The following is a 22,326-nucleotide window of genomic DNA, read 5'->3' as shown; positions in this document are numbered from 1 at the left end:
GTACCAGACATGCAGCACGATCCTGCTTCAGTTTCCCCACTTCTCCAAAAATCCTTCCTCTGTCCCTGCTCACAGCAGCATCCCTTCCTTGAGCAGGGAACGAAGAAGGGCCTGTGTCGAGGGCTGAGCCAGGGAGGGAAGGCGCATGTTCCGCTGAGAGATGCTGTCAGTGCTGAGCCCTGGGTGTGCAGTGGGCCTGGCAGCCAGCAAGTGCAGGAAATAAAATTCTCCCCCCCTCCCGGCCTGCTGCCGGGTTAATATTCCCTGTAATGACAGACGGTTCCTTTTATCCTCTCTCGAGCTCCCGCCAGTGATTTAATCTTGGAACAAGCCATGATTATTTCCTGTACAGCTGCCTCCCTCACTTCCACCGCAGACCAGGCTTGACAGCATGCCACCAGTCAAGGAGCAGACCCTTCTCCAGAGCCCCCTGCCTCACCATGACCAAGGGCAGAGAGGCTCTTTCCCAGCCCTCTGCCTGCCCAGCCCTCTTGCCCCTGCCTGTCATGCCTGGGGTGCCACAGGGAGAGGAGGGACAGTCTGTGATGGGACCCCTGCATGGCGCTGGCAAGCATCAAGGGAGAAAAGGGGCTAGGGAAGGCAGTGGAGTGCTTGACCAGGGGGTCTCCCAAGTCCCAGCTTCATGGGGCAGGTCTAGGGCTGTAAGAGGAGGCCGGTGGGTCTCAGACGGGCTCCCTGGAGTTAGCACGGTATCAGCACAGAAACATCTACCCCTGGATCCCTCCAAGCTGAGGTACAGGGCAGCTGTGTGTCAGGCAGCGAGTCCTCAGCAGCCCTGAACCAAGGCCCACAGAGGCAGCGACAAGGCAGGTGAAGGATTTATCCTCTGGCCCTTTGCATCTCACAGGGCTGCAGTGCTTGAGCAGATGCACCCCAAGCTCAGGGCCAGATAGCACAAATCCTGGGATGCCATCAACAGTCACAGCAGAGCCAGTGGCATGGACTGCAGCAGCTCCAGAAGGTCAGGGGTCCTTGGGGACCCACATACAGCTAGAACAAACGAGATCTGCTATACATGGGGACCTTAGCAGGGGCTGGGACTGACTCCATCCTCACCTGTGCAGTGAATGCAATTAGCCTCAAGCACCAGAAAAACATGAGGCCAGAACACCACGGAGGACAATCTCCTGAGTTTCCCCTTGTGTGGCTGTTGGGGACAAGGCTTCCAAAATACTGGGTCGATATCCACGGTCTACCTGGAAGTAGGCAACTTCCCTGTGCTGCTGGGCAGGTGGGATTAGTGGGTGTCAGCACTTGTCACCAGAGCATGTGTAAGGACATCCGTCCTTGACCTTCATGCATGTACTACCTGGAGGGCCGGGGAAGGCCAGGATCCCACTTCGCCAGGGCAGGGAAAAGCAGCAGGAGACCAGGGCTGGCCCAGGGCCACCCCAGCTGCAGCAAAACGTGGGGTGCAGCTCCACCTGGTGGGCAGCGAGGCCCCCCTCCCCCCTAAGTGCCACCACGTCCCTTTGGCCACCACACGGGGACAAGGCGCCCCAGGAGCTGGAGCCTATCGCCCTGCCTTCCCTGTCACCACTAGGAAACAGAGCTGGGGATGGCAACCTCACCTGGGGTTTGGGCGGCTCCAGCACTTAGAGATGCTGGGGCAGCACCAGCCTGTGGATGCACGTGCTGCTGCATGCACACAAATGCATCTCCACACACACACAGCGAGCACTGGGACAGCTGGTGCAGAGCCAGCCATATCCCCGTGACCTGGCCTTTGCGTGCTGAGGCTCCCATGTGTCTGCAGGAGGAGGTTAAATGAAGGGAGCTCCCTCCCTGCCAGATGGAAGCAATTCTGAGGGGCTGGACTGCTCAGCACCTGCCAGCCAGGCCGTTGGGGGAACAAGTGACCTGCAAACCAGGAGCCCTGGGCTCAGCACGCAGCATTCTACATGATCTCAGACAAATCCTTACTGCCTGCCATGAAGGAACACTTGCAGAGATGCTTTCCTTGCCCTGTGCTTCCTTTTGCCCTCTCCCCCCTGCTCTGGGGTGCCCCTCCCACACAGCGCTCTGTAGCACCCCTTCCACCCCAGCCCAGAGACCTCAGTCTCTACACCCACAGCCCTTTCGCTGCCGGGAGGCCCCAGAGATGCCCCCTCCCTCTGCGCAGGCTGCAGATTCGGAGCTGTTGGGTCTTCACAGGCAGGCAACGGGTGGCGGGGAGGAACCACCACCACCGGGGCAGCAGCTACACACTTTCCCTCAGACAAGTGGCAGCTTCCTCCAGCTGTGCCAGTGCCCCTGACAGCCAGAGTCTCTTTAAAGCGGATGTGGGGTAAAGAGTGGTGGTGATGGGCTGGGCAGGGAGCCGCCGGAGCGAGCCTGCGCCCAGCTCCATTCAGCCCGGAGGCGGGGAGGGACCCACGCAGGGCCCGCCCGGGGCGCTCCGGGGGCGGCTGCCGCCAGAGGGCAGCACAGCCCCGGCACGGGGCACCGGCAGCCCGGAGCGCCCACCCGCCTGCCCGGGCGGTGCGGGAGCTCCACAGCCCTGCCTCACCCCTCTAGGGACTCCAGCTCAAACAGCACTTGCCACCTCCCCGCGCTGAGCTGACAGGGGCTCTCCTAACAGAGCCCTAATTGTCTGCAGGGGGGGATAATTATTATCATCATCCTCTACCATCCTGTGGCTGTGTGGGGTTTCCTCCTGCCACAGGACCGTGGGGATGGGCTGGCAGGCATTTAAACAGCCCATGGCTACGCTTGGGACTTCCTAGTTACATCTCCCTGCCTCGGTCTAGTGCTCAGGCCTTCTTCCCTTAAGGGCTCTAATGGCAGCAGTCCTGAAAGGGATGTGGCCCGTGAGGATAACCCTGATAGCAATTCCCATCCTTGGCCCCATACCAGCAAGATACTTGCCTCCCCACCATAAATTGGGGGCTGCCCAGTGCCAGGATCCCTCCCTCTCTCTGCTCCAGGATCAGGAAGCAGAGATGTGTTTCCGTGTTGATTCAAAGCCTGGCTTTGCCTTGCAGTTTCCACCCAGAGGAGCTGTGTTTCTCTGGCTCTCTGAGCCATTCCCCAGCACTGCCGTTCGGCAAATGGCAGGACAAAAATAGCTTCTCTCCAGGGGCTGCAACCGGGCTGCTCGACTCAGCTGTGCTGTGCTCTGCTGTGTGAACCCAAGGCTGGCTTCCGAGCAGGGGCTTGCACAAGTTCCTCCAGCCCCTCACCCGGAGCCCCACTAAGAGGGTGTCACGCGTTAAGCCTGGATCTGCTTTTATGTCTATAGAGCCACAGCTGAAGCCCCTCTCCCTTGAGAACTGGGAATGGGAGAGATGGAGGGGGACCAGCAATGGAGAAGGGAGAGGTGTCTGGGCTGGAGCACTTGGAAGCACAAGCAGGTTTCTCCTCACTGGGTGCTGCAGACAACCTGCCAGCCAGGTCCTCTGGGTCTTCCCAGCCCCAGGGCTCCCAGCTCAGGCAGGAGCTCTGCTGGAGGTTGTCTGTCTGCTGTATGGGCTTGGGAGGGGGAGCAGCAGAGCTGTCAGACCTGCTCACCGAGAGATGTACTGAGACTGCAAACTCTGTCTCCACGGGTAAAGCAGCACAGCGCAGGAGCTGGCTGGCCAGCCGCTGCCTGGGAGACAGTCCTCTTCCCTGCCTGTCTTTGCCAGTGCAGACAGATCACGGCACAGCAAGTGAGCTATTAAAGAACAGCTCCAGCCAGCCAGCAAACATGCGCTCATTCATCATTCTGGAGCAGGCAGGGGGACGTGCCAGCTGCTTTCAGCCAGGACCCCTCACAAAGTCCATGCCCAATAGCTTGGCAGCCTGGAGGGGAGCTGGGATCAGATCAGGGGGCCCAGGATCCTCCCAAATGCCTTTTCATGTCCTGGGAGAGCTGCCTTGCCCTAGGCTGGGACCTTGTGCATTTCTGAGCTACAGCCACAGCCCTAGCTTGGCAGCATCATGCAGAGACAGCTTGGGGAGGATGTGAGGGTCATCACGGGCTTCACCGAGGTCTGACCTGTCCCCATGTTCCCACCTGCACCGGGCAGGCAGAGCTGTGCAGCTCTGTGCAGTGGGAGGCTTAACTCAGGTGGAGCAGAGTTGGAGACTGGCTGCCAGGCACCCACAGGGAACTGTGTGGTTCCTACAGGTTAACAGTACTTCTTTTTAGAGCCTTTGCACAGTACTACCTGGTTTTACCCGTGTTTCTCTGGTGCTGCTGTCTCCTTGCTTCTCTCCATCCCTGGAGCCCACCCAGCTGTGCTGGGTACTAGAGTGCTCCAACTCCCCATCTGGAACGTGCCTGATTCAGGACAGGGATACCCTTTACACAGCCCAAATTAGGGGCCTGGACAAGAAACCATCCCTTTGTTGGTGCTAGCATGTAGCTGAGGTGTGTGTTGTCCTGGCTAGAGTGACCCTTAGTAGCAGGGGATCAATGTATGCCGATATCGTCCCAGCAAAACCATGCCACTGGTAGCCAAAGGTTTGGCTGCAGGCAGGAGCCTGAGAACAGCTTTGAGATTGACCGTGCCTGGAGCCCTACTCCATTCCTCCCTTGCATCCAAGGGCATGTCATTGCAGCTGCCTGGGGCAGGAGCCTCAATTCCCTAGGGAAAGGAAAAGCTGCCCTGCCCTCCTGCTTTGTGCCTTTCCCTGCCAACTGAGTGGTTACAGCCAGGACCTAAAGGCAGAGTGAAGCAGAGATGGCCCAAAGAACGTAGCTTGTGCTATATTGTTTCCTGCCAGCCTCAGGGCTAGAGCCTGAAGAATAGAACTGAGCAGGGGGGAAAGATCCTCCTCTTTCACGTGGAAGAGCAGCTGCCTTCCAAGTAAGCTACAAAGCTGCTGCTTTACCTGCATAAGAAACATCCTGCTGTTCTTGTAGGGCTTGTGTAATTCCCTAATGCTTGCAGAAAGCCCTTGATGCTGCCAGCAGCACTGGCCTGGAGAAGGACTATGGGCTCACTGACCTCCTCTACCCTAGAGCTGCTCCTGCAGCGGGGGACAGGCTGCAGGCAGGAAAGGAATAACTGGCCTTGAAGCTCTTCTGCTGCTCATAGCCAAGGCCTCAAGCTGCATAGCTGAAGAGCCCTGGGCTGGATTTTTAAACAGGCTTCAGCCAAATCTCCCCTCTTGGGAATGGTAGGAGGTGCACACACACTGAGCTGCTCAGTGCCAGTAACCGCAAGCCCAGCTGCGGGATGCAGGGGAGCTCTGTGGCCCAGTGCTCTCTGCAGAAGGCCACAAAGCCTAACTCATCACTGCCAAGTACAAATAGCCCTTCTTAATGAGTTCGGGGAAGCCAATTTGGGAGAGCTTACATGGGGTGGGGGCGGCTTCATGTGTTTCAGATGAAGCAATCTGAGAGCAATTTTACTCTGGCAGGAGCAAGCAGTATGCAGGAAGGTCTCTGCTTCCTTACCTGCAAAATTCAGCTGTGGGTTTCTGATGAGACCCTGTCTGCACAACAGAAAGATCAGTCCATCCTCAAACATGTAAGGAGAACAAATACAAGCTCCTTCCTATCAACTCCCTAGGGCTCCTCCATCTTCTCAACTAGGTTGAAGCCAGCTCTGTATATCTAAAGTTGCTGAATTAATCTTCATCAGGAACCTTGTCCTGATTTTCTTCCTCTGTATTTGTACCCCTTTACCAAATCCTCCTGGTTACTTCAGCCCAGCCTAGGCTGGCCCTGGGTAGGTGACGCTGGCCCAGATCCACTTTGATTCTGTCTGCTCCCAAAGCAAACCTCTGTGTCTGGGGGGTCTATGTGCACGTTCTTTGCAGATGGCCACAGCGCAGAATATGGGCGAACGGGACCTTGCCCCTCTTCCCTGCCATGGAACAGAGGGCATAGCCTCTGCCCTGCCCCCAGATGTAGCACATCGGCCCCAGACACCAGGAGGCCTGTCTGGAAGCCTGAAAGCCGGCTCCGAGCCTGCGCTTTCATTGCAAACACCTCCAGCATCAGCAGTGCAGGAGGAAGCAGGGGGGCTGGCTTAGCTCCTCCCGGTTGGTAATTCATTGCTGCCTGTTAGCCCGGATCCATCTGGCAACAGCTACATCCTGGCACCGACATGTGTTCATTTCACACATAAAATGCTGTATCAAAATGCATCATTGAAACATTCTCCCTGAAACCTTTCCCAGCTGCCTCTCCCAGCGCTTTACTTGCAGGAGCAGTCCTGGCAATTGGGGCATTTTATTCCTAATGGACACCTGGTGCTCACCGTAGCAATCAAAGCTGCAGGATCTGTCCTCCAGCTGATGAGATATACAAGGAGGATCTTCCTACAAGGGGCAGGGAGGCAGCAAGCAGAGGGTGTAGGGTTCATCCATAGCATGCTTGGATCCAGAGTGGGAGAAGCAGCCTGTGTGCAACATGGCTGGTTTATCACATACCCTTTTGCAACGATGCAGAAGTGCAGCATCTCTTCCCTCCTCCCCTGAGGGCTCTGGGAGCCCTGGGCAGCAGGGCTGGCTGGTCTTGCCTTGCAGACCTGGAGGAGGCCACTTCCCCTTTCTCCGAGGTCCCTGACTTTGGCCTAATGCTGGTGACTCTCAGCATGGTGGTAAATCTCCCCTTCAGGGCTGAGTGGGAAGAGGTGGGGTGGGGAACCTAATTCTTGTCCAGCAGGTGCTGGGGGTGCTTCCACCAGGCTGGGGGACCTGACAGAGCCATGTCTAGGACTGGGCTGGTTCTCACAAGAGCTGGGGCTCTCCCACCAAGCCTAGGCCCTTCACGGCAGCTATCAAGTCACAACCAGCCTTTCTCCAGCCCCAAGCCTTCTTCAGCTTCCCCCCCAGGATACACTCAGTCTTCTTAACCTTCACCCCTCCTCATCCCTCCCCTCTGGCATTTCCTAGGGCTCTTCTTCCCCAGTGTCCCCTTGGCACCATGTTGGGGGTGGCTTTGCTGGTTTAGGAAGGTTCATCCCTCACCTGGTCGGTAAGAATACAGAGCAACCAAGTTCAGAAGACCCCCGCAGACCCTTCCTGCGCCCCTTGTCCCCCAGGCTCCCCGCGGCAGGGCCCTGCCACCTCCTCGCATCCCCAGCAGCGAGGGCTGAAGGGCTGGGACCTGCCGTGCCGCCGCGCCGGGAGCACGGGGCGAGCCCCGCTTGGTGAAGGTCACGCCGGGTCGGCGGCCGCCCGACAGAGCCGCGCCGGGCCCCCCCCACACTCCTCGCCGGCGAGGGGCGGGCCGCACCGGGAGCGCGTGCGGCGGCGATTGGCTGGCGGCGGGGTAGGCGGGGAGCGGCGGGGCCGCGGCTGGCTGCAGCGGCGGGCGCGGAGCCCAGAGCGGGCGCGGCGGAGCATCCTCGGGCACCGCGGCCCCGGTGCGGGCCGCCTCCCCCGCAGCACCCGGCCTCCTATGGGCGGTGCCGGCGCCCCGGCCCCCGCACGCCTGTCCCGCTCGTCGTTAGCATGGGCACGGTGCTCTCCCTCTCCCCCGCCGCCTCCTCGGGCAAGGGCGGCGGCGGCGGCGGGGGGCTGCTGGCCGACAAGGCGCCGGGAAGAGTGCCGGGCAAGGGCGAGAGCCGGCTGAAGCGCCCCAGCGTGCTCATCTCGGCGCTCACTTGGAAGCGGCTGGTGGCCGCCTCGGCCAAGAAGAAGAAGAGCACCAAGAAGGTGACGCCGAAGCCCGGCGGCGGGGCCCCGGGGGGGGGCCCGGGCCAGCCCGACCCGCTGGTGGTGCAGCGCAATCGCGAGAACTTGCGCAAGTCGGTGGTGGGGCCGGCCGACGGCGCCAAGCAGGGCCCGCTGGCCGTGCCGGTGCCCACCGTGCCCTCGGCGCCGCAGGAGCTGCACCCGGGCTCCGGCGGGGGCAAGCCGCCGCCGCCACCGCCGCCGGCCGGCAGCCGCGCCCCGGGGTCCCCGCGCCGCGTGGTAGTGCAGGCGTCCACCGGTGAGCTGCTGCGCTGCTTGGGGGACTTCGTGTGCCGCCGCTGCTACCGGCTGAAGGAGCTGAGCCCCGGCGAGCTCATCTCCTGGTTTCGCAGCGTGGACCGCTCGCTGCTGCTGCAGGGCTGGCAGGACCAGGGCTTCATCACCCCGGCCAACCTGGTGTTCGTCTACCTGCTGTGCCGGGAAGCGCTGCGGGGTGAAGACATCGGGAGCCAGGCCGAGCTGCAGGCCGCCTTCCTCACCTGCCTCTATCTCGCCTACTCCTACATGGGCAACGAGATCTCCTACCCGCTCAAGCCCTTCCTGGTGGAGGGCGACAAGGGGCGCTTCTGGGAGCGCTGTCTGGGCATCATCCAGCGCCTCAGCGCCAAGATGCTACGAATCAACGCGGACCCGCACTACTTCACGCAACTCTTCCAGGACCTCAAGAGCGAGGGCGAGGGCGGAGACGGGTCCAAGCACTGGACGATCAGCCTGGACCGCTAGGGAGGTACCAGGCCCCCGGCGCCGGGGGCGGAAAGGGCCGCGCACCGAGGGGCGGGGGAGGCGAAGGACTGCCGGATCCCCCCACCCCCCCCACCCCCGCATCCTCCTCGCCTTCCCCCCACCCCTCCCCGGCCGCCAGCTCCACGGAGACGCTGTCTTGGACCCTCCCTGCTTCGGATCCGGCCGCTCTCCCCCCCCGCTTCTGATCCCAGCTGGGGGCTGCGCTTTGGGATACCGAGACGGCGGCGAAGACTGGGGGGTGGGTGGGGGAAGCGGGGGGCGGGGGGCTGTCGAGGAGCAGAGGCTCCAGGATGTGTTTTCTCTAGAAAAAAGGGGGGAGGGGGGGACGACGACACGAAATGGAGCTGGGAGTACGGGGAAGGAGGGTACGGGGCAGGGGGTGCCCCCTGGGTGCTGCGGGGGCCTCGGGCAGCAGATGATGCATGTGAGCGACCCCCCCCGCGGCGGGCAGAGCCGGGCTCCGCGCCGCCGGCCCCGGAGCTGTCCGTGGTGCTGGAGCCGCCGCGCTGAGCAGACAAAGGCTGGCGGGGGGGGGGGCGGGCAAGGCCGGGGGGCCGCGGGCTATCGTGTCGTGGGCGCTGCCTCCCCCCATCCCCGCCCGCCCCGCGTGGGGGGTACGGGCCCACCCGGGCATGGGCGACGCTGCCCCTCACCCCGCGGGAGCCGCCCGCTTGCCCCTTTGTTCGAGCCGCGGGGGGGGGGGGGGGGCACATTCCCTCGCGGGTAACCTCTCCTCCCCGCTCCTCGGAACAGGGTCCCGGTGAGATGGTGAGGTGATGCCTCCCCCCACCACCACCTGGGCTTGCTGTGGGAAAAGGGGTATGTACCAGAGGAGGCCTAGGGAGCCTGGAGGGAGGGGGCTTGCTATGGGGAGGGTGTCCCCTCTCCTATTGCTTTGCTTCACTGGAGAATAAAGAGGCGGCCTGGATGGGCCTGGTGGTGGCTCCCTGGACTTGCTGGGCTGTGGGGTGCAAGGGGGACTAGGGTGCACCCCAAGCTCCCAGTCATGCCCCCTCTCCTCCCCAAGAGGGATGGGAGGGGGGTTGGTTCTCAGAGGGGGTTTTACTCCCCAGTGTAACTTGGGGGTCAGATCTTCACCCTGTTTGTTGTGCCCAAGGCCAGTCCTGGTCTACCTGAGTGTCTCTTGGCTCCCTGTGAGCTCTCCTGGCCTCCTCCATTCCAGATGGAAATGCCTGATGCCTGCCTGCTGCAATGAATCTAACCAGGATCCCACAGCCCGTGTGACCTCCACTATTAATTGGGTTTAATTTCCTAAAGCTAGCCCCTGTCTCACCTCCTTCCTCCCTATCTGTGCTCTGCAGGGCTAGGCTCCTTCTCCTGGCACAAGCAGGCAGTGGGAGCTGTGTTGCTAGCCCAGTTACCAGCCCTGTGCTTCTGCAGACCCCCAGGGAGAAGGGGAAAACTTTGCCTTTCTCATAGCTGGTTGCTACGCTTCAAGCTACTGAATGTGCCAGGGCTTCTTTAGCAGAATCCACAGCATGTGTTCTCTGGTTGGTGTCTGCATCCAGTGCTTCCCAGCCCCTCTGAGCCAGGCAGCCAAGCTCCCCTCAGCCAGGAAGAGCTGTGCTGGCTCTGCAGGTCATGGAGGGTAAGCTGGATTCTCTCTACCTTTGTGTGCATCAGCAGAGCTGCTAATTAGGCCCAATCTGGCTCATTCAGGCAAAGCTGTGCAGCCAGGAAGACAGCACAGATGTCCCTGTGACGGGGACTGACCTGGCAGGGTGCTGTGCAAGGCTTTTCTGCGGCTGCATAAACCCACTAAGACCTGTTTTGGTCCCCTCCTCCCTGCCCCTAATGGGTGTTCTTGTCCCCGCCTTTATATTGACATTCATGTGACTTTGTGGTGAGCTATCTGGGCCAAAATGTACTCACGACCCACTGCAAATTTGGCCATATCCAGCTCTTGTGCTGGGAAGAGTAGTAGCTCTGACTTACTCTGGTTTAAACAGGAGTGGAATTGGATCCTTAGAGCTCCTATGGAGCTGCTGGGGGAGCCCTGACTCTCCCCATCAGCATTTTGCAGGGTGGGAAACTGAAGCATGGTGAGATGAAGCAGCATGCCACAAGTCAGCAAGAACAGTCTGCAGCATCACAGGGTAACAACCAAGTTATTGGTGCCAGCTGTCTCCACCCTGAGCCTGGGGTGTTTGTCCAGTGACCCCCTAGCCCCAGCTGTGTGGCTTTATATAGTCTTATCTCCAGAGCCAAGCAACCTGCCAGCACTAGTGGAGGTTTCCCACCCCTTACACTCTCAGGATTCTTACAGCCTAAAGCCCCAGCATTCTAAAATGCTTTCAGCTGCAGCAAGGCCATGTCCTTCCCCTCCTCCCTTGTGTTTCATTGATTAAGAGTGCTAGGCCTTATTGGGGGATTTGGGAAGAGCTAATTGCAGACTGGTAATTGAAGACAGCTCAGAGTCTCTGGAAATGTCAAGGAATGAGAGACGAGTTTAGATGCTCCTGTGCATTTAAATATGCACCGTTGGCTCAGCCAGAGCCTTACTGAGGGGAGATATGTCTGGTTTTCCTTCCCCCAGAGGACCTTGTACAGCTGCTGGGAGGAGCAAGGCAGGAAAAGCACTGATCTTACCTTGCTTGGGAGCCTCCTGCTCCCTGCAAGGCAAAGGGGAAGTTGTGGGGGGATGCAAGCAGGGGTGGGAATCCTCTGACAGGCTTGGGAGCTTGGCATTTTCCCCTCTCAAAAGCTCTGTGCTTTAACTTGCCAGATGCCTGCACTGCTGCATGATGCCACGGGGATCTGGGCTCAGGAGCCAGCTATGGGGCAACTCCTGCTGGTAGGGGGATGGATAGAGCTTGTCCCCAAGCTTATGATCCCTGCAGCCACCCAGTGCTCCCTGAGGAGCAGTGAAGGGCTTAGACCCTCTCTGGGAGGACTGGGAAGCCCCCTCTCGCTGCCAGCTGCAGGGCCCAGTAGTGTCTGGGGTTGCAGGGACGGTGGATTCACAATGGTTTGGGGCTCAGAGGTAGAGCAGCAGGGCCAAGTCAAGGATCCATCACCACAAGGCCTTGGTGAAGGATCGCAGCTCTTTCCTAGTTTGAAATTCCTCCAGCAGCAACACATCTCTCTATGCCTTGCAGTGGATGTCCCATCTGCTCCACCCCATGTTGCAGCAGGGCAGGTGGGCACAAGATACATGGTGCAGCCTGTGGTGAGTTCAGGCCCTCCTGTCCCAGAGAGGTCTCTTCTCAGGCCACAGCACCCTTCTCTTGCTCCCCAAAGGATGTGCGGGGTTGCTGGAGGCACACTGGGTGTCAGTGGGTCCCTGGGATGTATAGTCACCCATGAAAGGAGGAGTTTCTGCCCAGAGCTTGTGGAGCAACAGCTCTGCAGGACTCCCCTTGTCCTGTTGCTCTGCCTGCAGAACAAAATCCATGCATGTGCTGGCTGTGGCACTGGGGCATGGAGGAGCAATAGGTGGCTAGAGCAGCCAGCCTGGCAAGCCATGCCTCCCCCTGCCAGACAAACAGCAGGGAAGCTGTGTACTTGCTATTAAGACTTGGCAGCATCCTCCAGAGTGACTCGGAGCTGCTCTGTGGGGTGGAAACTGCTTTGGATGATGCAGATCCAGCACCCACGTGGCTGGTGAAGGACCTGCCTCAGCCCAGCTTTCTGCGCAAGCCTTTCTCCTCGTTTGGCTGTGAGGATGATGGATAGCATGTTCCTCAAGGCAGATGGAAGTGGGAGGTCTCTCTTCTGCCTCTGTGGGAGTTACTTGGACACTGGCTCCATTGCAGCTTCAGGCTGCAGGTTTCTGGTTCCCTCCTTGCTCTATGACACTTCAGTCACAGGTGCTGGTGGGATGTCTAGGGGGGAAGATGTGGATGATGTGATGCAAGGAGATGGCAGCAAATGGCAGAGGGATCATGAGGGGTCCTAGACTAAATCGGCTGATGAGGTATTTATACCCAGGGAGGGGCAGGACAGCCACCATGGGGTCTTGGCTGATAGGGGATGCATCCAGGCTGGGGTGGAAATGTGCAAGAGACTTTGAGCTCTGCCTGTGCCCAGGGTAGCCCAGTGGCAGGCATGAGACCAAGGGAGGCAGGACAGCAGGCTGTTTGATCCTTGCCATAGCCAAAACATGGCCTGTGGCATTGCCTGGCTGGTGGGTATGGCACTGAGGAGCACAGATCAGGGACAGCTCAGTGCCAAGAACTGGGGCAGGTGGAGAAGCCCCAGCCTAGGCAGCGGCATTACCTCCAGTCCACTGAGAGCTGAGAATGGAGGTTACCCTGTGCTGTCCCCCCTGCCTGTCTCATGGTCCTGTGCCACCCCTGAGGACAGAGCTCCTTGGGATACAGCCAAGCAGCACCAAGCTGTGGCCCAGGGCAGTCCTGGGGAGCCTGCTCCAGGGTGTTAGTGCCTCCTGGGCTGGACCGGGTGCCACTCCCTCATCAGGAGTCCTGCATTAAAGCATAATCTGGCATTAGCACATTAATCCAGTCCTCCCTGCTGCCCAGCCCCTGTCCTCAGCAGAGTCTGGCCAAGGTCTCAGTGTACAGCTGGGCAGGGGCAGCAGCAGGACACTGTCTCCCCAGCAGCCCTTGCCTGGACACCAGAGAGCAGGCAGCAGCAGGGGCAACGTTTGGGGCTCCATCCAGAGCATCCCTGTGTCTGGGGAGGACAGCGGGCGGGGAGAAACCCAAAGTGCACAAAGATCCCCCCAGGTGCATCCAGGACCTGGGGGAAGAAAATTCCAGGCTGGGGGTGTTTTATGGTGGCAGGACAGCCCTAGCCCCAGCCCCGAGCACACTGGCAAGGGAGAAAGCAGCACCTTTTGGAAGCATCATGATTGGTACCTTGGAGGGGTTTTACGAGGGGTTTTGGAGCCTGACTACCTGCACCTGTGGGCTCCAGCTGAGCCACACGAAGTCACGAAGCACTTTGCAGGGAGTCAGGCCAAGGGAAGGTGGTGTCTGGAGAGAGGATGTGAGTCAGCAGCTTTGTGGGGGGTGAGCAGAGGAGCCAGCACCGTGGGGACGCAGAGAGGTGGAAATAAGTGGAAACTGGGAGAGCTGGAAGGGGATCAGGGGTGGGCAGGGAGGCAGCCCGCGTCCCCCGGGGCAGACGTGACCTGGCTGGGCTGCGAAGGCTCTTCCCAGTGTAAGAAATTAAGCAAGCGGCGACGTGGCTCTGCTAAACTCGGAGAGGGGATACTCCACCCTCCTTCTGATCCCTTGCTGTGGGGCTGGGAGGCTTTGAGGGAGTTGGAAGGGGCCCCCCACCATCCTGGCAAGAGGCTGAGGCCGGGGCAGGGCTTGGTCCTGTCCTCTTGCCAGCTAAGCAAAGCCAGAGACAAAGATATGTTTTTTTTTTTAAGTAGGGAAAAAAACCCCTGCCTTTAATCACAAGGCAGCAGAAGAAGCTGTCAGGCCACGTGCTCCTTTGCTCTTCCCAGCCCAGGCTGAGGCCCTCTGGGGCTGTGTTCCCCCATCTGACCCTGGGCAGAGCACTCGAGGACTCCCCACAGGTAGGTCTCGAGCCCGTGGGTGCACTGGGCCCATGCAGCCTGCTGCCTGCCACCCCGGACAGGCTCCCCACCCAGCTGGTGCACCCCAGTGCCAGGAACGGTGCTCCCCCACCAGCCCCCCGAGCCAGGCACCCCCGGCCGGGGCAGGGGAGGATGCTCCGCTGGGAGCTGTGCTGGGCTCGGCCCTGCTCGCCCATTGGCAGGATTTTGCTGCAGTCTGCTCCAAGCCGGCAGTTTTGGTGACTGAAGAAAGCAGCACTGCTGGCGGGCTGGGTCAGACAGGGCTCTGGGTGGGGGCTGATGCTCTGTCCCGCGCTCCAGTAATCACAGCGGGGGCGGGGTGGGGGTGGGGGGTGAGGGGGGCGCTGCTGCCAGCGGGGCTTGGGGATGGGAGCATCCCGAGTTGCCATGGTGACACCAGCTGCTGCCTCAGGCAGGCGAGAGCATCCCTGGTGCAGTCCTGCATGGTTGTCCCCCACCCTTCCCTCCCGGTTGCCATCCTTGGGGAGCGCGGGGCTGGTTCCTGGCTTTTGGGGTGGCACTCTAGGGACAGAGCAAGGGGACCGTGCCAGGTGAGCTCAGAGCAGAGTGAAGCAACCCCTCAGCAGCAGCCTGTTGCACTGGGGGTGTGCAGTGCTCCTCCCTTCGGCGAAAAGGTAACTCACCACTTTCCCCAGCATGTCCAGCCTCCAATCCAGCAGGGACCCGGATTGCAGGGCTGGGAATGAGGAGGGGACTGGGCTTGCCTTGTCTTCCCTGGTGCAGGCACTGGCAGAGGGACAGGAAGGATAGGGGCAGAATGGCAGGGGGGAGCTACTAGTCACCCACATCCCTTAATCCATGTCCTGCCCTGCATGATGCAGTCACCTAAGCCCCAAAGCAGACTCCTCCTGAGGGGGCACAGCCCCTGCTCTGCCTCCGAGGGAGCCAGCTGTGGCAGATAACCCCTGCATTTGTCCCTTACAAGGCCATGCTTGGGGTGTGTGGGTGTGCGTCCAGCCTGAGTGCTGGTTGCATGGGGGTAACTACTCCCCGCCCCCCGCCCCCACTTCACCTCCTGCCATCCTTGGGGACCGGGCTGTGCAACGCTCAGGGACTCCAGAGGAAGGCAGCCTCCCAGCCCCTGCAGCCCCTTTCCTACACATGGGCTCCTCACTGGCAGCATCAGGCCCCGTACCCAGCAGCCTGAGCCCTCCCCGGAAGAGTCATTGACATCAGATCCCCCTTCCTTAAGCTGATTAGGGCAGTGAGGACGCATCAGTGCAGATGTCACCAAGGCCATGAGAGTGACCAGACCCTGGAGTGATGCAGAGGGCGCAGCACGGATCCCCCAGAGCTGGGGGCTGCTTTCATCTGGGGGATGCAAGGGAGAGGAGCTGGGAGCTGACCACCATCTCCATGGGCTGAGTAATTGCACAGCACCCCCTACACAGCTAGTCTGATCCCTGCCATAAGCCTAGCCCTCAGCCCTGATACCTTGGATTTCCGATGGGGCTGGGATGGGGAACACAGCCCCAAGGGGGGAAGCAGGCAGAGGGAAGCCCCTGAGCTCACACTAGCCACCATGGGCACCAGTGGATCTATGGGCATGTTGCTGAATCCAGGCAATCGGTGCTTTCTCACTTACCCCTGCATCAATGTCACATGCAAGTCTGGCCCCATGGCTCAGGACCTCCCTGCTTCTGGCACAGCCCAACCTAGCAGGGACACCCACTATCGGATCAGGCCATGCTGGGCCCAGTGCATTGTCCTGAGCTGGTTGCACAGTGATCTGTGGGTTGTGAGCGATCTGGCTCCTGGCATTGCAAATTCCTGTGGATGATGGCAGGATGGCAGAATTCCACCAGACTGACTGCATCTCCTCCTTGCCTCCAGCTACCATATCCCCTTGCCAGCGTGGGAACAGGGTATGTGGCTTCCCTGAAAAGGTGTCTTAAAAAGCCTAAAGGTTTCCAACTCTGCCCTGTTTTGTGGGGGCTGTAAGAGCCAGAGGTGATGCCTGGAGAAAAGGTGATGCAGCAGGATGGCTGTGTCCTCCCCACCCCAGCCCTGCAGGTGCTCTGGCTCAGATGGGAGGGGATTTGCTGGGTAGTTTCCTCTCTCACCAGCCCCCTGCAGACAAGAGAGGACACAAGTCACAGCACCTCTCTGTTTTATTGAAGACCAATCCCTCCCCCCAGCTAGTGCAGAGCCCAGCACGCCCACCTTTTCTGCATCCACTGGGCCAAAGTCCTGCTCCTGAGGATGGGGGCACCTTGGACCCAGGAGGAGAGACCCAGGGCTGCCCCTTAGTGCCCAGGGCTCCCAGCCCTGCTGTCATACCTTCCGCTCCACCTCCCACTCAGCCTTGTTCCTGGGGATGTCCCTACCCACCGAGGGTGTCCTACCAAGCCCTGTGTGCAAGGGGCTAAAGCCACAGTAAAACTGGAGCATTAAACTTGGAAGTGACCAGCAAGACATGGGCTCATGTGTAGGGTGTTGGGGTCCATCCTGCTCTGTGGCGTGGTCCTCAGGCACTGGGGAGAGGGCAGAGTTGCAGGGGCCATGGTCTGCTGCCTCCAGCCTTTGGCCTTGCCTTGAAGGCTGGCAGTGTCCCCCACACCTGCCAGTGACACCTCCAACCCCCGAGCCCTGCCCTGGACAGTAGTTAACCCGAGGAGGGCATCTGCTCTCCAGACCAAGGCTTCTCCTGAGGTCTGGAGGAAGCCACCATCAGCAGGAGGTGTAGGATGGATGAAGGAAAGGAAGGCTTTGGAGACAAGGTGGGGGACCAAGGAGCTGCAGGGAGGCTTCCCTTTCCCTGCCCGTGCCCAGTGGGATCGTCACCCATGGATACAGCTGCCCTGGGGCCCAGCTCCCGACTCCCCTCTGCAGGGAGAGGGGAGGGCAGGCACAGGCTGGGGGCAGAACTAAGGATGTTCACTGGGTGGGCAGCATGTTGCAAAGGAAGGGCTGGGGGCACAGTCCCTGCTAGGAGGAGAGCCTGGGTTTTTTCCTTCCATTCACACCTTGCTTTAGGTACCATTTCTATTCCCAGATTCATGGATCCCTCTTCAGCCTAAATTTAGATGGCTTCTCTCCTCCAGCCACCCATGTCAGGGAACCAACCCAGCTACCCTGCAAGTACCCCTCGCCCCCCACACCACTCTTCAAACTAAAAGGGGGCAACTGAGAGCAGGGCAGGATCCCACCCCCCATCCCTCCCTGCTGAGCTCCCCAGCTCCACAGCCCCACGCTTCTGGGGACGGGAAGGTCCACCCGGTGCAGCCAAGCCTCTAATGGTAATGGTTGTTCATGTTGTTGAGGTGGGAGGCTGCCATGGTGCTGAATGGGGCAGAGGGTTGGAGCCCATGCCCAGGGTAGAGGGATGGGCTGGAGCCAGGCCAGTAGGAGAAGCCAGCGGGAGTCACCCCTGAGGTCATGAGGTTGAGTTTGGAGATGCCCGAGAAGGGCAGCGGGGCCAGGTTGCCCTGAAATTTGTAGAGGCTATGATCAGGGGCAGCCGGCTGGCACACCTGCGCCAGCCCGTGGAAGTCGAACTTGTAGGCGTAGCGCTTGCCGTGGACCTTGGTCATGATGTTCTTGTCATAGTAGTAGCGCAGTGCCCGGCTCAGCTTGTCATAATTCATGTTGGGTTTGCTCTTCCGCTCGCCCCAGCGCCGTGCCACCTCGTCGGGGTCGATCAGCTTGAACTCGCCATTCGTGCCTTCCCAGGCGATGCAGTTCAGGTTGGCGCGATCCGAGAGCAGCTCCAGCAGGAACTGCCACAGCTGGATCTGCCCACTGCCTGTAAGGCCGGGCCCCGGAGAGGTTAAAGCTCCTTCTCAGGGCACAAGGAGAGGGGCAGGATGTGCCCCAGTCTCCTTGATCACCTGCTATGTTGCCCCCTCCCAGACCCAGGTTTCAGGTGTACCTCATTGTGTGTTCCTTACCCTAGAGACACAGAAAATGGTAACAGGGTTGTGTCTCCTTTGCAGCATCCCTACCCCCTCCTACTCACCAAGCAAGAGGAGGAGAGGACACCCCTGCACCTTGGGACATGGATAGGCGTGCCCAGAGGTCAACACAGACTGCAATGGGTCTGTATCCAGGGTCCCCACATCCCTCCTGCCTTCATTCATACCCCACTGAAGATGAATACCTGCTCATTTGCTTTGGTGTGAGGATCTGGCCTGATTCTTTCATCTGCAACCCCAAGAAGGAAGGATCTAGACAGTACCCAGATCTATCCCAGCACCAATATTCCTCACTACCGCCTCTGCTTGGAACTGGACTGGTGTCACAGCCCCTGCCTGTCTCTAGGGAACTGTGCCCTGCAAGGATATCTCCATGGTTAGCAGAAGTCAGGGTGCAACACTGCTCTGACCTGCACCCCTGGCAGCCACAGGCAGGTATGGGGTAAGGGGAGGCCAGGACAGGGGAGGACCTGCTCTGGCTTTGAATCAGCACCGATATTCTTTATTTCCAGAGGAATATCGTCCTCTCTGAGCCATGGCCATTGCACCCACAGATTGCACTGAAGAGCACCCTTGGTGAATGCCCAAGATGCCCCTGTGCCAGGCTGCGCACACACAGGAGTGTGGCACACCTTGTCGTGCACATGGTGAGACACAAGGACAGGCTCCACTGGGTCTGGCCAGAGGTCATGAGAGGAGAGTGTCCCTGGACCTTAGGGTGATGAGCAATCCTATCTCTGGGACCCAGCCACCCTGAAGAGCAGCCCTGCACTTACCTAGACCCCATCTCCCACACTCCCTCCCAAGCAGCACGCCCTGCGCATCGCTGCTTCTGATCCCAGCCCTGGCAACACAGGCTCTTCCCACAGCAGGGGAAGCGTCTTCCCGTTTCATCCTTGTCCTTGTGCTTTTCTGCCACTATTTTGTCTAAAGATGCTTGGATCCTGTATAGAGGTTTAGCACCCACAACCCCTGCAGCAGGCAGTCCCACAGCTCAGCTACGTTTCCCACAAAGAACCACCTTGTCCTGCTTGCTTTGAATCCACTGATTTTATTTGCTGCACCCAATTCTTGCTCTGGAAAAAGCAGGGAACACCCGTTCCCCATTCCACCAAACCCTGCTCAGAAATCCTGATCCAGGCAGACAAGCCCAGGTCCTTCCAAGGTATTGTCTTCCCAAATTCCCCATCCTGGGACTGAGGTGGGGGATCTCTCCTCCTTAGGGTACATCTGCAGCCCGTGCCTCTTCATCCCCATAGACCCCACTATGGGGTCTTGCTATCCCTCACCCATGGGGTGCCCCACCCCATGCAAGGAGGGCAGGGAGGTGTTGGGGGTGCAGCTGGGTGGGGCAGCAAGGCTCAATCCTGCCTGCTGCAGGGTGCTATGCTGCAGGACCTGGCAGCTCTCTGAAGAAACCCCTCCAGGGACCCCCAAAGGTCCTTCTCACTGCAGCGCAGTGAGCGGAGTACAGCTGGGCAGAGTCCGCAGTGCAGAGGCAAAAGGGCTGCCCCTGCAGTCACAGCTTTGCCTCTTTTCCTGCTCACCCCCTGGTCCCTGTCTCCTTGCCAGACAGGCAGGCTACGTGGCCCAAACATCACAGCTCCGGCCCCGCGGCTGCCCAGTGCCCAGTCTGCTGCACCCCTCAGCAGGCTCCAGGCTGCTCCCTGGCCAGCCCTTGGCTGATCCCCGAGACCCCTGGATGGTTTGCACCAGACGGATGGCTCTGGCTCCCAGGGATCCATCATCTCCCAGCCGACCCATGCCCTGCCGGAGCCCCAGCCCTTCACCGGCAGCTCCTTCCAGGTGGTATGGCACCTCATTGTCCCGCTCGCAGGATCGGGTCCCCCGAGCCCGGATTAGCTCCCCCAGCTCCCGGGCTGGCTGGCAGCTCCCTCCCCATCGGATGTCCCTGGAGCACCGGCAGGACCCGAGCTGCCACCCCACACCTGCCCCGCTGCGGGGCTCCGGTGGGAGGGCCTGGGGTGCTGGGCACCCCGCTCCTCTCCGCTGCAACGGGACGGCGGCTCCCACCGTCGGGGCTCGGCTGCTTTCCCCGTGGGCTTTGGCGGCGGGATGCCCCCAGCCCCAGCCGCCCGCAGCAGCAGGGAGCGGGGCTCCGCAGCCGCCGTGTCCTGCGTGGACAGTGCCCGCGACGCGGACCGGAGCGGGTCCCCGATGGCTGCGGGGCCGGGGAGGGTGGGGGCGCCCCGCGGGGCTCCCGCTGCGTGCGGAACGGGGGGAGCGGGGCCGGTCCAGGGGAAGGGGCAGCGGTGCTCTTACCTTTCTGCACTCCGGGGCTGAGAGACCCCCACGCCTGGCTCTTCCCGTCTTTGAACAAAGTTTCCCCGACTGGATCTGGGGGAAAAAAAGGGGCGCGGGTGGGGGTGGAGGGGGGGGCTGGAGCCAGGCGGGACCGCGACCCCCCGCGCCCACCCGCGGGCAGCCTCCCTGCAGCCCCCGGCCGCTCCCCCTCGCCTGCCCCGCCGCCGCGGCGAAGCCAGGAAACGCGTCCAGGAAAAAGGAAATCGGATTTCCGACCGAGCCGGGGAAGCTTTTAAATAGGAATAGAAAATCCCGCGGGCTGGGGTAGGGAGGAGAGAGGGAGAGAGCTGTGGGGCAGGGGTAGAGGGGGAGGAGGCGTGTGTGGTGGAAGGATGGGTGGCAGGAGCGGCGGGTGGAAGGAAGGATGAGTGTTGGTGTTTGGAGAGCGGGTGGCTGGGGAAACGAGAGATAGATGGAGAGTTAGATGGAAGGAAGGAAAGATGGGTGAATGGATGGCAGGACAGAAGGGAGGATGGATGGGTGGGTGGATGGAGGGAAGGATGAGAAGAAGGAGGGAAGGAAAGGCTAGAGGTGGACAGATGGAAGGAAGGGCAGGTAATGGGTAAGACGGTGGAAGAACAGGCTGATGGAAGGGACAGAGGGTAGGTGGAGGGGATGGCTGGTAGCAGGGGCAGAAAGAAGGATGGACGGACAAGTGGATGGGGTGGAAGGATGAGTGGAAGCACGGGGAAGGGCGGGTGGGTGGAAGGATGGGTTGGAAGGAGAGAAGGGTGGATGAAAGATGGAAGGGAGGACGGGTGTGCAGGCGTGGAAGGCTGTGAGTGCGGCTGGAAAGGAGGAGGAAGGGATAGTTATGGGGCTGGAAGGCAGGAAGGGAGGAGGATAGAGGGAGAGGGGAAGGCAGGCTGGGCGCTGGAGGGAGCGGGGCAGAGAAGGGCGCTGGGGCAGGGCGGGTGGGGGCCGGGTGCTGTGCAGTGCACGGCGCTGCGGTGGGGCAGCAGCCGGGGGTTCCGCCCGTACCTGGCAGGTACATGTTGAGCAGCAGTGGCACTGCTCCGGCGCCGTGTCTCATGGCAGCTGTGGGGGCGGCCCGCAGGCTGCATGTTTTAATATTCCTGCCCCTATTATTATTATTATTATTATTCCACTTTATCAGGGAGCAGCTGATGGCGAATAAATGGCAGCGGGACGGGCAGGGGACGGGCAGGGGACGGGGGAGGCGGGGGAGTGGGGGGGGAGTTTCCAGGCAACTCGCAGGGGCTCGGGGCCCCGGCTCCAGCAATTTCCTCCGCTGTAATTAAAGCGGGCACTGCCCCCCCCAACCCCCTCCACCCCCCCCTCCACCCCCCACCCCCCACCCCCACACACACCCCCGCTATCGGGCCCGCATCAGACTTTAATCACGGCCGCGGGTTTCTATGGAGAGCTGCTCGGGCCGCTTCCTGCCTCTTCCGCCTCCTTAACTCTTCGCAAACACGGCGCTGCCATCCCAGCTGGGAGCGGGGCTCGGACACTGCCTGGAGACCGCCTGGGCCCGGCCTCCCACCACCACCAGCAGCATCCCGCTCCCTGACCTGCACAGCCGGATGGTGGGCACAGCGGTCCCTCTGCTGCCAGCATCACCTGGGGCCTCTACATCTCACTGCACAGCATCAGCATCGTCCCGGTTGCCTCTGTCCTCTGAAGCCACCCATGCAGCCAGCCATGGGGCTCTGTGGCTGCCCCTTCTCCAAATCCGGGCTCCACAGCGAAGTTCTGGGGTCCCCGTGCACTTGCCAGAGCCCTGGGGTGGGTCAGCTGGGTCCCCACAATGTCCCTCCAGCTCCAGGACACTGGTGATGGAATCCCTTTGCAGTGCCCAGATATCCAGGGTAAGTGCATCTCTAATGGCTGGTGGCACCAAGACATACCACGCGTCTGCCACCTCCCTGGCTTCTCTGTGCCTTTCTGGACAGTCCCTGCCTTGGGGACGATTAAGCCTGTGACCACCATGGGGTCCCCCAGCCCTGTCCCAGTCTCTTGCCCATCTTTATTAGAACCTGTAGAAGCTGGATGACCCCCAACACCCAGCCAAACCTGAATGGCCCCATCTCCACAAGCTTGTCCTGAGCAGCCCTGGGCTTTGTGAAGATGGGAGGGCAATTTGGGGAGAAACTTGTAGCAGGGAAAGGA

The 22,326-nt window shown here is 60.6% G+C and overlaps 2 protein-coding genes across 2 annotated transcripts; one reads left to right on the top strand and one right to left on the bottom strand.

Annotated features, from left to right (window-relative positions):
- The first annotated feature begins 3 nt into the window (after window positions 1-3).
- CDK5R2 (cyclin dependent kinase 5 regulatory subunit 2) lies at window positions 4-8,627 on the top strand. The gene has a single exon (XM_080397886.1). The coding sequence runs from the start codon at window positions 7,414-7,416 to the stop codon at window positions 8,377-8,379; it is 966 nt and encodes a 321-aa protein (XP_080254012.1). The 5' UTR covers window positions 4-7,413; the 3' UTR covers window positions 8,380-8,627.
- An 820-nt stretch (window positions 8,628-9,447) lies between these two features.
- On the bottom strand, window positions 9,448-21,482 carry FEV (FEV transcription factor, ETS family member). Its single transcript, XM_080397891.1, has 3 exons — window positions 21,175-21,482; window positions 20,152-20,226; window positions 9,448-17,699 (listed from the first exon to the last, which is right to left on the bottom strand). Exons 1-3 carry the CDS (start codon window positions 21,224-21,226, stop codon window positions 17,188-17,190), a joined length of 639 nt encoding a protein of 212 aa, XP_080254017.1. The 5' UTR covers window positions 21,227-21,482; the 3' UTR covers window positions 9,448-17,187.
- Window positions 21,483-22,326: the final 844 nt, after the last annotated feature.

The sequence above is a fragment of the Falco punctatus genome (assembly GCF_963210335.1).
Source record: "Falco punctatus genome assembly, chromosome: 8".
Taxonomy (NCBI): domain Eukaryota; kingdom Metazoa; phylum Chordata; class Aves; order Falconiformes; family Falconidae; genus Falco; species Falco punctatus.
The sequence above is the reverse complement of the archived record's forward strand: the minus strand, read 5'-3'. Positions and strand labels throughout refer to the sequence as shown.

Coding starts and splice junctions, on each gene's coding strand:
- CDK5R2 (XM_080397886.1), top strand. CDS start 7,414: ATGGGCACGGTGCTCTCCCTCTCCCCCGCCGCCTCCTCGGGCAAGGGC.
- FEV (XM_080397891.1), bottom strand. CDS start 21,226: ATGAGACACGGCGCCGGAGCAGTGCCACTGCTGCTCAACATGTACCTG. Junction 20,227..21,174: donor GCTCAACATGTACCTGCCAG/GTACGGGCGGAA, acceptor TTTTTCCCCCAG/ATCCAGTCGGGGAAACTTTG. Junction 17,700..20,151: donor CAGCCCCGGAGTGCAGAAAG/GTAAGAGCACCG, acceptor CCGGCCTTACAG/GCAGTGGGCAGATCCAGCTG.